The sequence below is a fragment of the Tursiops truncatus genome, chromosome 13 (genome assembly GCF_011762595.2).
Source record: "Tursiops truncatus isolate mTurTru1 chromosome 13, mTurTru1.mat.Y, whole genome shotgun sequence".
In the NCBI taxonomy this organism is placed as follows: Eukaryota; Metazoa; Chordata; class Mammalia; order Artiodactyla; family Delphinidae; genus Tursiops; species Tursiops truncatus.
Window position 1 is genome coordinate 22,892,855 of NC_047046.1, and position 14,412 is coordinate 22,907,266.

A 14,412-nucleotide genomic window follows, 5' to 3' on the forward strand; every position below is an offset into this window, starting at 1 on the left:
GTTGGGCCAGGCTCCTCTGCTTCTCTCTCCTGCTGAATCTTCTCTGGAGACAGCTCCTCACCCCGCCCCCGACTTGACTTCCCGTCCAGGGCCGAGTAGCCCCGAGGCTCCCCCCACTTCCACCCCACCCCCTGGCTGAAGGGTTGGGGGCAACAGGGACCGGGAAGCCCAGGTCCCTGGCCAGACTGCACCTGACACAGGTGGGGCAGGGTCTTCAGGCTGGTTGAGGGGAGAAGCAGGGCCAGGGGTGGGGAGGGGTCGTCCTTGGGCCCGGCGGCCCCTGCCCTGTGCTGCGTGGCGAGGCCGCCGGGGCCTGACTCACGGCTGACTTGGCCGCGCCCAGCCCGCCAGGGTGATCCAGGCTGGCATAAGGCGATGACTGGGCAGCCCTCCACATGACCGGCCGGGGTCGGCCTTAGGTGTTTTGACTCAGACCTGCCACAGGCCGTGTGCACCAGGGCCATGTCCCCTTGTCCCCATCCCTGGAAGAGTCACAGGGCTGCAGCCAACCCCCGGACACGGTGCCCCTCAAGCGACCACTCCTTGCCCTGGCACCCACCTCAGAACCCGGGAGCCACCTGGCCCATCTGGTCCGCCCTCCTCCACGGGCTCTGGGGCCCCACCTGCCCAACCCCCTCCCTCAGAGACCTTCGCCCCTCCCCGAGTCAGTGGAGCCCAGCCCTCGGGGACGCCCCAGGAAGCAGGGAGCGGGGTTGGCTGAGCCCAGGGCCTCCCCACTCTGACCGTGGACTGTGACCCTTTCCTCAGCATGGAAAAGGGGTTCTGTGGGCACTCCGGGTCCCAGGACTGGCGTGGGTGGTGGCGGTGAGAAGGGGGGACAGGAACAAAGACAGAAGAGCTGTGAAGAAAGAAACCAACAAGGAAAAGGGAAAATGAGGGAGAGAAAATAAAGAGGACGTGGCTCGGGCACCTGTTCTGTGACAGCTTATGACGGCAGCGCCAACAGACCCTGCGTTGCATTGTTTCCCAGAAAATCTCTGCTCTGGCCTGGGAGGTGTCCAATTACCTGAGTCTGTTGTGCAGACAGGGAAGCCGAGGCTCAGCCCGGAGGTTACACGGGCCACGGGGCTGGGGTTTGAAGTCATTTTGCTGAACTCCCAAGTACTTTCCTGTCCCTTGAGAGAGAGAGCGTTCAAATCACATCAGAACTGGCGGGCAGCGAAGGCGCTGAGGCTATGGAGGCCAGAGGCCCAGATCTGCCGTTTGCAAGCCGGGAGTTTGTTCTTTAGACAGACTATAAGTGCTGGCACCCCATCCTTGCCTTTTTTCCTGCAGTTTCCCTGGAGGGCCCCCCCGTCCCAGGAAACTTTCCATCCGTGTGTGTCATGTTGAGGGTTGACTAAGGGGCTGTGACTGTCACCCTGAAAAACTTGAGAAAGAAAAGAAAACCCAGCTTGTGGTCGATTCCAGCAGCAGGGTTGCCCGAGGACTCCTTATCTCCCTGACCCTGTACCAGCTCGCCCATGGCCTGCTGCTGCTTTGTCCCTTCACATGAGCCACTTGGGGGAGCATATGCTATTTGCAGGCTCACAGGGCATCGCCACTCTGGGAAAAGCATGCCTTGTGGGGGATCAGCTTCACACTGTGGCACAAAAGCATTATTAGAACCCCTCCCCCGCTACCCCTCATGCCGGATGGTCATGGGAACCCTGATCTCACAGCAGTTGTCGCTGTAGTAGGTGGGGGGGGTGACGATCCAAGAGGGCTCGTTCTGACTCCAGGTGCAGACACCAGAAACAACCCCTGCAAGCTGCCCTGCCCAAAGCCCCAGGGAAGCCCCGCCAGCCACTCAATGGGGAGTTAAGGAGGAGGGGCCTGGGAGGGCGGGAGGAGGGGGAGGGGGAAATGCAGGCACTGGGAGGTCAGGATGCCTGGATGTGTTGGGGGCCAGCTGAGCATGTAGCAAATGCAGAGATGAGCTGGCAAGGTTGGGTGGGCCTGAGAGCAGGGCCCTGGCTGGCTGTGCTGAGGAGTTTGGAATCGATGCCTCGGGCAGCAGGATGGGAGGGAGTCATCGAAGTTTTGTGAGCAGAAGACCTGACAGTGAGATGTGTCCAGGGAGTCAGGACCTGGTTGGCGGTGGGAAGAGAAGGAGGCACGTGCCAGGGATAGGGTGTTGGAGAAATCACAGGATCAATGGGGAGAGAAGAGGTTGAGGCTAAGGGAGGTTGAGGGAGGTGCGCTGGGGTTCTGGAACTTCAGTGGGGGCGATTAGGAAGCAGAAAGGTGTGGGCTTGGGCCTGAGTTCAGCCTTGAGGCACCCACAGGGCACCCAGCAGATGCTCTGGCAGCTGGGTCTGTGGATCTGGGCCCAGGCTGGAGATGGCACCTGCAGCTGTGGTCTCATCAGAAGACAGCGTGGAATTGACAAGTCCTCACTGATAGGACCCCCAAGAACCCCACCCCAGAGTCTGGGGCTCCCTGATCTGCTTCCTGCTGGGGGGGTGCAGCTCCAGTTCAAAGCAGCCCCAGACACCTCTCCCGGGGCTTAGCCACCTCTCTAGAGGCTGGCAGGGGGCCCAGGCAGGGGTGAAGAACAACTACCCTGGGCTTCCCAGCTCTTCCTCCACAGACCAACTTCTATCCTCTCCGTGGGCAACCACATGCTGCCTTAGTGCCAACTCCCCTTCTGCTCCGGGAACCTGAGGGTGCCTGGCTTTCGGTGTCTGCCACCTCCCACCCAGAGATTCCCAGCAGCCCAGCCCGAGGAAAGTCCCCCACCCCCATGCTGGGGGTGCAGCAGAAAAGAGCAGAGGCCAGCCCCTGCCCTTGGCCACACGTGGGTAGCGCCTGTCTAGGCCAGGCTCCCTGCCCTGCTCCTCACTGAGCTCCTGCTGGGTGCCAGGTACTGTGCTGAGAGCAGAGCAAGGCAGATGTGGTTGGTCTCCATCCTTGGAGACTCCAGGCTAGCGGGGGAGGCAGACGGCAAAGCAAACCAAGAGAGGCCCCCCACGCGACAGTTTTGAGGAAAAAAATAACCAAGTTGTTAGACCCAGAACACGGATGGGGGTAAGAATAGCCGAGGATGCACTAACCAAAAACCAGAGCACAGCATTGCAGACAGAGAGAAGAGCACAGGCAGAGACCTTGTGGTGGGAGGGTACCCTGGGCATATTGGGATCCCCAAAGTGGCTGGTGTGGCAGGAGCCCGAGAGCAAGAGAGAGCCCATTGGGGGGCAGTAGAGACCCTTACTAAGCGCTTGGTAAACAGCCTGGAATATATTGGGCGCTTGTTGGTTGGGAGTAAGAGACCTGGAGTTCTAGCCCCAGCACTGCACTAACTCGCTCCGTGACATTGAGCAAGATGCTTCCCCTCTCTGGGCCTTTTTGATAAATCAGCAATGCTCTCACTCACTATATCCTCATCCTTGAATGCTCGGAGCCTTTGCCCTAGCTCTTCCTGCCACCTACAGGCTCCACCCCTTCTCCTGTGCGTCATTCAGTCCTCAGAGTAGACATCACCTCTTCCAGGCACCACACTGACAACCCACGTCACCTGACTCTCACTCTCTATTACATCACCGCTTTCTTTTGCCAAGCTCAAGCTCACACTGCAACCTCAGATGCTCCTGTTGGTTCTTTTGCTTGTCTGTTGTCTGTCTGCCCCCACACTTGGGAGCTCCGTGCCCCCGGGGACTCGTGAAATTGTCAGCAGAGTTACAGAGGCTGAAAGGTAACAGGAGGATGCTCCTGCCCTGGCATCTAACGGGCCTGAATTTAAAATGTGCCCGCCCCCAGTAAATTTGCTCTGAGGACTGAAACTCTCTGAGCCTCGGTCTTCTCATCTGCAAAGTGGGTTATATCTATTGCGGGGAGTCCCACACAGGGCTCTCTTCCACCCCATGTTAAGTCCTGTTCCCACCAGAAATGGGACTGATCCAGGTCACGTTCATCGGCTTCTGTGAGCCCTTCCTTTGTAGCCGCTGCCTCAGCATGTCATCAGCCTATAGATGACCCTTCCGAGGCGGGGCCCTGAGCATCCGGAGAGAGCCAGGTGGAATCCCTATCCACCCCGGGGCCCTTCAGGAAGCAGTTTCAAGCACCTACCAGGTTACAGGCCACATGTGAGGCAGGATCTATTATTATCTTGTCTGTGTCACACAACACACATCAGCACACATACCCCCAGCCAGACACCCACAAGGGCCCAGAGCAACCCATACACTCCATCCTTCCTCCCTCCCCTCTGGCTCCCAAACCCCAACACCCCTGGTCCCCAGCTTCTCAAGAGAGACCCATTCAGAAACAACAAACACCTTGTCTGCGTTTGAGATGCCCCACAGTCAGAGCCCCCAGCTGCCCCCAGCTGACTGGGGTGTGCGACTTCCCTTCCTGGATAGAGCAAGGACCCCCCAGCCCAGGCCCCAGGTGGTGGATGCTTGTGGCCTTACCACATAGGGACCCCCCCGCCAAGAGGCTCCCCCAAATCCTGTCCCACAAGGCAGCAGAGAGACACAGGGGCTTTAGAAACCAGGCAAGTTTTAAATATATGTTGGCACAATATTAACATTAAATACACATTATAAATAAGCCTTATAAATAGGAAACAGATAAAAACTGATTTAAAAAATCTATAAATTAGTCATGTCCCTCCAAGGAATTGGCCCAGCAGCTTCTGGGACCCCCTCCAGGAGGGCAATGGTTTCAGCATAAGAAAATACCACGATGTACCACCAGGGGGAGCAGCTAGCACCCAAGACCCAAGACCAGGCGCTTCCAGGTGCTAGCTAGGAGGTCTCTTCCAGAGAACTCAGTCTGTGCCCAGTGGCCATCTGTACTGCGTATCCCCATGTATGGAGAGAATTTGATATCCACCCTATGTCACAGAGTCCCAGCAACTGACAGGCAGAGAGGGCTGTACATGGCCCCCAAGCCCTTCGAATCACAAAGAGAAAACTGAGGTACAGAGAGGTAAAGTGGCCTTGCTGAGGCCACACAGCAAGTTAGGGACCAACCTTGGACCCCCCCAAATCAGTGCTCTTTCTAGTGCACTCTGCCCCATCACAGCTGCCTAAAGTGAGGTCATCCAGACATCCAGGGGTCTGGCCCGAGACGTGATGAGGCATAGGAGGCCAGCTCAGGCCCTGACCTCCCTGCCTTGGAACCAGGCCACTAGGGAAAGGAGGAAGTATGGGGGCAACGGCCCTGCAAGTCATGAGAGGGACAGTCCGGCAGGCCTCCGGGCAGCAGAGCAGGGGGTGGCAGCCAGTCTGGCCATGAGTCATCCTGTGTCATCAGACCCCTGAATCAATGGAAAGTTGGCCCCGTGTGGACCTGACCTGGCCACCCCACCAGACTGAGGAACTCAGGGCTGGGGGGCTCAACAGCCTGACCCTATGTCCCTAGCCCCGCCCAGAGGAGGTAGAGGGGCTGCACGGCTCCCACCCCTTAAAGTGCACTTCTGAGAGGCGGGGAACAGAGGAGAGCATGATGGCAGGCCCTGGGGCTGCGCCATCCTGCAGAGTACCTGCTGACGTTTCACCCTAAGGCTACCGGGGAAGCTGTCCCCTCGGCATGAGTCTCCTGTCCCTCCGGAAGGGCCACGTCCTGCGGGCCCCCCCTCTGCAGGGCCTGGCGAGGGCTGTGTCTCCAGGGGCCCGGCAGGGGCTGTGTCTCCGGCTCCGGCTCCGGCTCCGGCTCCGGCTCCGGCTCTCCCCCCACTCCTGGAGGACCTGCCCCACAGAGTGCATGAAGCGGTGGTAGCCGTGCAGGAACCTGCAGCTCTTCAACTTGTGCTGGAAGGCGTCTGAGGGCGGTGTGGGCGGCGGCGTGGGCCCGGGGCCTGGCTGAGTGGGCTCAGGTGTCTCTGCCTCTGAGGAGCTGCGCAGCAGCTGGGACATGCAATGGATGTTACTCCTGAACCCGCGGATGTTCAGTCCCACCAACTGCTGGGCTTCAGGGAGGTCCTGATACAAAGCAGTCAGTCTGTGCAGGACGAGGCCCAGCGTGGCATTGAGGGTCTGCAGGAAGCCCTGTCTGCTGAGCCCCCGCAGGGCGTCCTCGCTGGGGAAAGCCCCGGGGCGCTCCCTGCAGTGCTCCTTCAGTCCTGGCGTGTCCAGGCCTTGGATGCGGATCTGTGGGGAAAAGACAATGCAGGGGTGAGAGCTGGAGCCCCCACCACACACACACACACACACACACACACACACATGAACCTGCTCTGCTCAGCCTTGAACTGCTGGACCTCATGTACCCCCCCTTCCAATCCTCCCATTGTACAGATCCAGAAACTGAGGCCGAAGAGGGGCGAGGACTCCTGGATCACTGCAGGTGAGGTTAGAGGTATGCCAGGGAGCTGGAGGGGTGACCACACAGGTGGTGATTGTGGCATGAGGTGTGTCATTGGGGAGGTGACGGGAGGTGACATGAGCTCAGGAGGGTGGGACTGTTCACTGCTACATCCCGGTGCCTAGAACAAGGCCCGTGGTAGGTGTGCAGTGAGCACATGGGGCAAATGGACGAATGAGGCAATGGAGTTGGGGTTCACACTCCAGGCCCACTAAGCTGGGGGAGCTGCACTGCCTACTTGGCATCTCAGGGTTAGGCCTGGGATGTTCGCCGTGGCCCAGGAATAACGCGGAGGCTCGTTTTCCCCCCAGCCTCAGATTGAGTAGGGCTTGGGCCTGTCCTCTCTGGGACTCACTGCTGCCCTAACCCCACAGTTCTCTGAGATGCCCCCAGGGGCCGGTCACTCACATAGGGGTCCAGGAGCGTGCTGGTGTCCTGCATAAGGTCTGCCTGACGCCGGAGCTGCAGGAGGAGTTCATGGTACTTGCCCAAGCACTTGCTTGTGGCCGTCATGCTCAGGAACAGGAGTCCGAGGATCACACCTGGGGCAGAGAGGGGACATGTCACCTGCCTTAGTGAGGAAGCCACAGGTGGGTGCCTTTCAGAGAGGAGGTCACTCAAGCGGGCCTCAGAGGGCACAGCCCATCATCCCCAGCTTTTTGCCATTGGGGGCGGGGCTGGGCACGGTGCATGCACGGGGCTACCTGCTGGGAGCTCCACCACCTTCCCAGCGAGTCACTGCCCAACACCCAAAACAGTGGTTGCAATTCACCAAGTAAGACTTTGAGAAGAGGTGGTGGGGCCTGGCTAGAGTCAAGCCTGCCAAACTCAGGAGCTGACCTGGGGTGGCCCAGGTGGGGCTGCTCCCTGCAAGTCCTCTGGGCTAAGGGGTGACCACTGCTGCAGGCCCTGAACCTGCTGTAACAGACCCCACCCCCCCACGCAGGTGCGCTCTGGAGGATTTTGCAGCCCAGGAGCAGCTAGACACCTTGATCTATGTCTGCAGAACCAGGAGAGGCTGCCTTTCCACCCAAAGTTTCCATCTGGAAAGGATACGTGAGACCATCTCGTCCATGCCCCCATTTGACTGACAGGAAAACCAAGGCTCCAAAGGAGAAGGGCTTGCTCGGGTCACCCAAGGCCAGCCCGTGACCCCATCTCTCAGGCCTCCCTCCTCTCTCCGTAAGTGGCCACTTTTGTCAGGCCCACCAGAGATGCTGTGAGCCAGAACATTCTGGGGGGCGGGTATAATTACCACTCCCCTGCCTCCCCCCACCCACCCACAAGGCCCTGGCAGCCACGTGGTCGGAAGGGCCTGTGGCGCAATGGCCCGGAAGGCAGTGACACCACCTTCCCTTCCTAAGAACTGTGGCCCCTTGGGGAAGATGCTGCTGGGGAGGCCAAGGGGCCAGGCGCCTAGGCACAATGACTACCAGGCAGCCCTCGCCGGCCCCCAGGTACCTGCTGCTGGGCTCGGGCAGGGGGGCTGGTGTGGGCACAGCGCACGTGGGACTAGGGTGCCTGCATGGGTGTGCGTCTAGATCTGTGCGAGGCTCGAGGAAACAGCTGGCCACACACAACCGTTGTGTCCCATCCAGGGCAGGGGCCCCGGGCTGCATGTGGGGGTTCCCAGATTGGTGAGATTGAGGGTTCCAGATGACGTCACGTGACTCTGTGTGCATGTCATCCTGTGGGTGTGGCTATGTGCGCTGTGTGATTGTGTGGGCTCCAGGGCCCCCAGGCCCGGCTGACAGTGTCCATTCATCCCAGAGCCTCCAAATCGGGGCAAGAAGGAGGCTCCACAGCCCTTCCAGACATCACACCATGATGCTGCTCAGCTTCTGCGGCTTCCTCCTTTGCCCCAGCACATCTCCCACCTCCCACCTGCTTCCCTGGCTTCTCCCGCAGTGATCCCCTTCCTTCACTCCCTTGCTCCCAGAGTTGACTCTACATCACCCTCCCCGTGGAAGCCCCCTGGTAATATCCTTCTCTACCCTGTGAAGATGCTCTGTTCTCAGTGGATCCCTCTCTTTGCCTGACCCCCTGGCTCTCTCCCCTTCTCAGCATCCTCTGCCCGGCGCCTGGCCTCCCCTATTCCTGGAGGACAGAGGGTGCCCCTGCTCCCCGCTGGCACCCATGAGCACAGCAAGCAGGTGCTGGTGGGGAGGAAGGAAGTACTTACTGAGCAGTGTCCTCCGCATACACTGTGCCCGCATGCTGGGTGACCGAGCTCTGGCCTGCGCCTGCCGGGGGTGACACCTCCAGGCTTGGAGCCCTGCGGGCTGGCAGCCACTTTATGCCCGCCGGGAGGATTGGCCAACACCTCGTGAGGTGGGTGGGGAGGGGGAGGGGGGAGGGCAGGCCTTCTGGGAACATGACCCCAAAAACCAAAGTTTCCACAGGCGGCCAATGGGCGCTGGGTGCGGTGGCATGCCTGCTCCTCCTCCTGTTTTCTTCGAATTCGTTCTTCGAGGTCAGCCCCACGCCCAAGGATGATGCAAACCGCAGCCTCAGCCTTCCTGGGGTGAGCAGGGAGCAAGGGGGTCCATGCTCGCTGCAGGGGGCTGTGCCCAGGGTGGAAGGGAGAGTCCACCAGCTGGGCTCCTGGAGGGCACACAGCCCAGTCCCAGCCCAGGAGCCATCGGCCTCACAGGCCTCTGTGGTTTGGGGCTGAAGGGAGCGAGACATCTTCCTTCTTGAGTGCCCTTCCCGCCCTCCTGCCCGGGCTGTTGGGACATCTGTGAGCGGAAACCACCGGGCTCTGGGCACAGAGCCAGACCCAGGCTGGCAGCCCCGAGATTGTGGTTCTGGCCCCAGGACCTGCATCCTCCAGTGGGGCTCTCAGCCATCTCCTTTCCCCCACCAGGCACCCCTCACATAACCAGCCTTCCCCATCCCAGGCCCATTGCCCACAGCCAGGCTCTTTTTCTATAGACAGGGCCCTCTAGGGAGAACCAGGCACTTGAGGCAAGAGAAACAGGAAATTAGGGTTCAAGCCCACTGACATGCTGTGTGATCCAAGGCAAGTCGCTTAACCTCTCTGGGCCTCAGAGCCCCACCCACCCACCGTAAAATGAGGATTCGAAAAGTATTTCCCAGCCACCTCACAGGGCTGCTGCAGTCATGGACATACAAGGCAAACGCCCTTTGAAGGCAAAAGGAAAGATGAAAGTCTGATTCTAAGTACTAGCTGTCGGGAGGTGGGGTGGGGGGCCGGAGGAGATGGGGAGTTGCTGCGGCGACCGTTGGGGACCAGGTTTCACTTTCTCTGAAAGATAGTGATCTTGAGTCAGTCCTCTGCTTCTCACAGATGAATGAAGGGGCCAGAGACAGCACCTCCCGAGCCAACCTGCTGCTTCAGCGCAGGATAAACTGAGGCCTAGGAGAGGGCAGATGAGGGGGTGGAGGGGCTGGCCCCGGCCTGCATGCCATGCCCGGCAGCCCCAGCACATCCAGCAGACCTGGACGAGGGTCCTTGGCCTGCACCCTGAGGAGCTCGGTGGGGAGGAGGATGTCAAAGGCTGAGGAGCCAGGGTGGGGCCCCTGAGGGCTGCCAGGGAGGCCTGAGCTGCTCAGGCCCTGTGGAGCCTGGACTAGGAAAGCCAAGGTGGCCAGAAGGAGGAGGGCCAGGCACGCTCCCACCCATCACCACCCCGGCACCCATCATCACCACCAAGGCCGTTCCCACCAGCCCTCCCCTCTGCAGACACACCCACATCGCTCATTTATGCAGTCAACAAACTTTCACTTGGCCGCGCGCTTTGCCAGGTGTTGAGGATCTAGCAGTGGGCAAAACCAGAGGCACCCCACCGCCAGGAGGCTTCTCCTCACCCCCACCCACTCCCTGGTGCCCAGCATGGTCCTCATCACACCGTTGCCACCCCTGAGGGCGGATTCTGCCACCCCTGAGGGTGGAATCCGCCACCCCAGTTCCGGATTCTCCTCCCAAGAACGTCACTTCCGCTCGATTTCTCATCTCGGTGCCCACCTCCAAGAGGCGGCTTCCTGGGGCCCCGGCCAGTCCGGGATCCTGCTTCATTTCACATCTCTGATCTCATCTTGCTACAGCCCTGGGAGGGAGAGCGGCCGGCAGGGATGCCTCAGCTCTCTTTAACGAGGAAACGGAAGCTCGGAGAAGCTCAGGGCCGGGCTCCAGGCAGGAGAGCCAGGTCTGGCTGGAGAGCTTCGTGCCCCTCTCAGGGGCTCCTTGCTGACCGACCTCCACAGTCGTGGGACAGCCCGGTGCTTTCACCCCTCGGTCCAGAAGCCATAAGATCTCCTCGGTTTAAAGAGGCCTCCAAGACCCAGAGACGTTGAGGTCGCCCCTCCTTCAGTTGCCCTTTGTAGAAATCTTTAAGAGGAGGGGGGCATTCAAACTAGGACTGTCACATCTGAAAGACCTCGCTCTGAGCACGAGGCTTTAAACTTATATATTAGTTTGCTTGGGCTGCCATAACCAAATGCCACAGACTGGGGGGCTTAAATGACAGAAAGGTATTTTCTCACAGTCCTGGAGCTAGAAGTCTGAGATCAAGGTGCCGGCGGGGTTGGTTTCATCCTAAGGCCTCTCTCCTTGGCTTGTAGACAGCCGCCTTTTCATGGTCTCTTCCCATGGTCACCCCTCTGTGTATGTCTGTCCTGATCTCTCCTTATAATGACACCAGTCATGTTGGAGTGGGGCCCACCCAATAGCCTCATTTGACCTCGATTACCTCTTTCAAGGCTCTATCTCCAAAGACAGTCACATTCTGTGGTGCTGGGGGTTGTGACCTCAACACACGAATTTGAGGGACACAATTCAGCCCCTAAAAGCTTGCAAGAAGAGGGCATGGTTGGAGGGCAGCAGGGAGCGGGGACACTGGCAGGGGGAACCCGGAGCTGGGTGGGACACTGGCAGGGGGAACCCGGAGCCGTGATGTGCAGGAGGGCGGGGAGTGCCCCCAAGGTGAGGAGGCCCCGCTCCCCAACCGAGCAAAGCGTGAGGGGAAGATGCGTCAGCGTTTCTGGTGAGGTCAGCGCCCGGTGACGTCCCTCTCGCCAGCAGGAAGGGCTTGCAACACGGCCCTGCCGGTATAAATAGGTTCCCTGACCACAGGGTCCGGGCTGTCCCCTCTTCCCAGGCCACGTCAGGCAGGTCCGCGTGATTCGGAGGGGAAGAGAGGCCCGGCTTGGTTCCTCAGAGCTGCTGCTTCCTTGCCTTTCCGGCCCACCCTCCGGCTGGGGAGCCCTCCATCTTTAAACGCAAGGACAGGATTCGGCATGGCCTGAGGGGCAGGCCAACACTGGAGCAGGGGGTCACTGGGCTGGATGCAGAGGCCGGCGGGGTGGGGGGCAGAGATCAACCCAGTTCTGGTCTCCATCTGCTTGTGGGCCCAGTGTTCCTGGCCCAGTCACACCCCCTTTCTGAGGCTCAGTTTCCCCTCTGTAGACTGAAGTGCCACAACTTAGTACTAAAGAGACAAAACAACCCAGGTTTTAAATGGGCAAGTGATTTGAACAGACATTTCTCCAAACCAGACACAAATGGCCAAGAAGTACCTGAAAAGATGATCAATATCATTAGGAATCCGGAAAATGCACATCAAAACTATGAGATGCCACTTCACCCCCACCAGGGCAGCTATAATCAGAGACAGACAATAAGAAGTGTTGGAGAGAACGTGGAGGAGTCGGATCCCTTGTGCACTGCTGGTGAGAATGGAAAAGGGTGCAGCCACTTTGGAAAAAATATGTCTCTTCCTCAAATGGTGAACATAGAAATGTCATACAACAAACAATTCCACTCCTGAGTATACACCCAAGAGAACTGAAATCATATGATCACGCAAGAACTTGTGCACAATTGTTCACAGCGGCATTTATTCACAAAAGCCTGAATGTAGAAGCAACCCAACTGCCCATCAACAGAAAATGGATTTTAAAATGTGGTCTATCCATACAATAGAATATTATTCAGCCACAGAAAGGAATGAGGTACTGATGCATGCTATAATGTGGATGAACTTCAAAATCATCATGCTCAGTGAAAGAAGTTAGTCACAAAAGGCCACATAGAGACTCCCTGGCAGTCCAGTGGTTAAGACTCCACGCTTCTACTGCAAGGGGTGTGGGTTTGATCCCTGGTCAGTGAACTAAGATCCCATATGCCACACGGCGCGGCCAAAAAAAAAATTGACGAAAGGCCACATAACATTCTGTTTATAGGCAATGTCCGGAATAGGTGACTCCATAGAGACAGAGAGTAGATTAGTGGTTGCCAGGGAGTGGGGGATCTGGGGAACAGGGGTAGTAGCTTATGCGTACGGGGTTTCTTTTGGGGGGATGAAAATGTTTTTGAACTAGATGACTGCACAGTCTTGTAAATATACTGAAAACCACTGAATTATACACTTTAATGCATTTGATGGTATGTGAATTGTATCTCAATTTTGAAAATGCAGGAGCAAATGCTGCCTTACTGGATGGTCAGTGTAATTCAGTGAAGAGTGCACGCCAGTGCCCGGCCCATAGCAAGTGTCCGATGACCACTTATCCCTCCTGCCACTGGGGCAGATGAAGGTGCGCATTTGCTTATGTCACAGGGTGACTTTGAGGGCGGTTGGGAAACACGTGTTACATAAACACCGGGTGAGCAAGGATCTTCCAGGGCCCCCACGAGGTCACTGAGGTCACTGTCAGCTGGGGGGTCATTTGACTCAAGACCTGCCACAGTTCTTCTGGGACCTGGTATGTCCATGGGGATGAGACTCCATGCCCTCCCCTGCACCCAGTGGCTCCGCCCAGTTGGGTGACTGACTGGTCCTCCTTCCAGGGGCCTGAACACCTATTCAGGGAAGGGCAGAGGTGGGGGGGGGAACTGGCTACTGTGCAGGAGCCTCACGCCAGCCATCGGCCCCCAGACCAGGCCCTGCCATGGCGAACCCCTAGGCCGAGAGGAAGGCAGGTGGGGGCTGATTCGTCTACTCTGAGGTGGGATAACCAGGAGCTGAGGGTGCAGACGGCCCCCACCCCCAGGCCACCCTCTCTGAGCCCAGGGGCCCCTCTGTAAGATTTGGGGACAGGCGAGATGACCACAAAGAACCCACAACCCTATAACGCCCCAGGGGTCCCATGGCAGCTCTAAACACTGAGATGGCTCTGTAAAGAAAAGAAAACCTAATCATTAAACTGGATCAGGAAGTCCAATGGAGTTCTGACTTTTCTCATAATGACAACATACGACGCCTATTTTGAAACATATTCTTTTTTGTTTTTAAATAAATTTATTTTTGGCTGTGTTGGGTCTTTGTTGCTATGCACGGGCTTTCTCTAGTTGCAGCGAGCGGGGGCTACTCTTCGTTGCGGTGCACAGGCTTCTCATTGCGGTGGCTTCTCTTGTTGCAGAGCACAGGATCTAGGCGTGAGGGCTTCAGTAGTTGTGGCACGTAGGTTCAGTAGTTGTGGCTCGCAGGCTCTAGATCTCAGGCTCAGTAGTTGTGGCATGGGCTTAGTTGCTCCACGGCATGTGGGATCGTCCCCGGGCCAGGGCTTGTACCCATGTCCCCTGCATTGGCAGGCAGATTCTTAACCACTGCACCACCACGGAAGTCCCGAAACATCACATTCTTGCCAAAAATGTCTTGATGTCACAGGAACGTGCTGTCTGCCCAGTGGTGACATTCGAGACCATTTCTGCAGCTCTTCTGGGTGCCGGGCCCAGTTCTGGCCCTTTCACGTGGGCCAGATCTCTGAATCCTCAAAACCTCCTAATGAGGCAGAAATCATGGTCTCCGCCCAGTACGTGGGGAAACTGAGGCCTGAGAGGTGGGGAACTTGGCGGAAGGTCACACAGCTGGGAGGGAGCAAAGGCTCAACAGAAACAAAAACCAGCGGCTCCCAGAGCCGGGAGAGGGGAGGTTGGCTCTCATGGGGGTGGCTGCCTGGGGAGGACTTGGCGACGGAGGTCAGTATTTCTGCAGGTTTGCAAAGACAACGTTGGTTTCATTGGCGGAAAGGCAGAAAAGAAATGCTACAAATTCCACGTTGAGAGAACTGCATGAGCTGATGGGCAAATAGGACCTCACTGGACCAGTTTAGAGAACAGCTGGTGTGGCTGGAAGTCGA

The 14,412-nt window shown here is 58.1% G+C and overlaps 1 protein-coding gene across 1 annotated transcript; it reads right to left on the bottom strand.

Moving 5' to 3' along the window:
* Positions 1-4,490: 4,490 nt before the first annotated feature.
* OSM (oncostatin M) lies at positions 4,491-7,245 on the bottom strand. Its single transcript, XM_033837929.2, has 2 exons — positions 6,718-7,245; positions 4,491-6,095 (listed from the first exon to the last, which is right to left on the bottom strand). Exons 1-2 carry the CDS (start codon positions 6,820-6,822, stop codon positions 5,511-5,513), a joined length of 690 nt encoding a protein of 229 aa, XP_033693820.2. The 5' UTR covers positions 6,823-7,245; the 3' UTR covers positions 4,491-5,510.
* Positions 7,246-14,412: the final 7,167 nt, after the last annotated feature.

What these genes read in the sequence shown, in the direction of transcription:
- OSM (XM_033837929.2), bottom strand. Translation starts at nt 6,822, where the DNA reads ATGACGGCCACAAGCAAGTGCTTGGGCAAGTACCATGAACTCCTCCTG. An exon ending in GCACGCTCCTGGACCCCTAT is followed by an intron (nt 6,096 to 6,717) that starts GTGAGTGACCGG and finishes TTTTCCCCACAG; the next exon opens with ATCCGCATCCAAGGCCTGGA.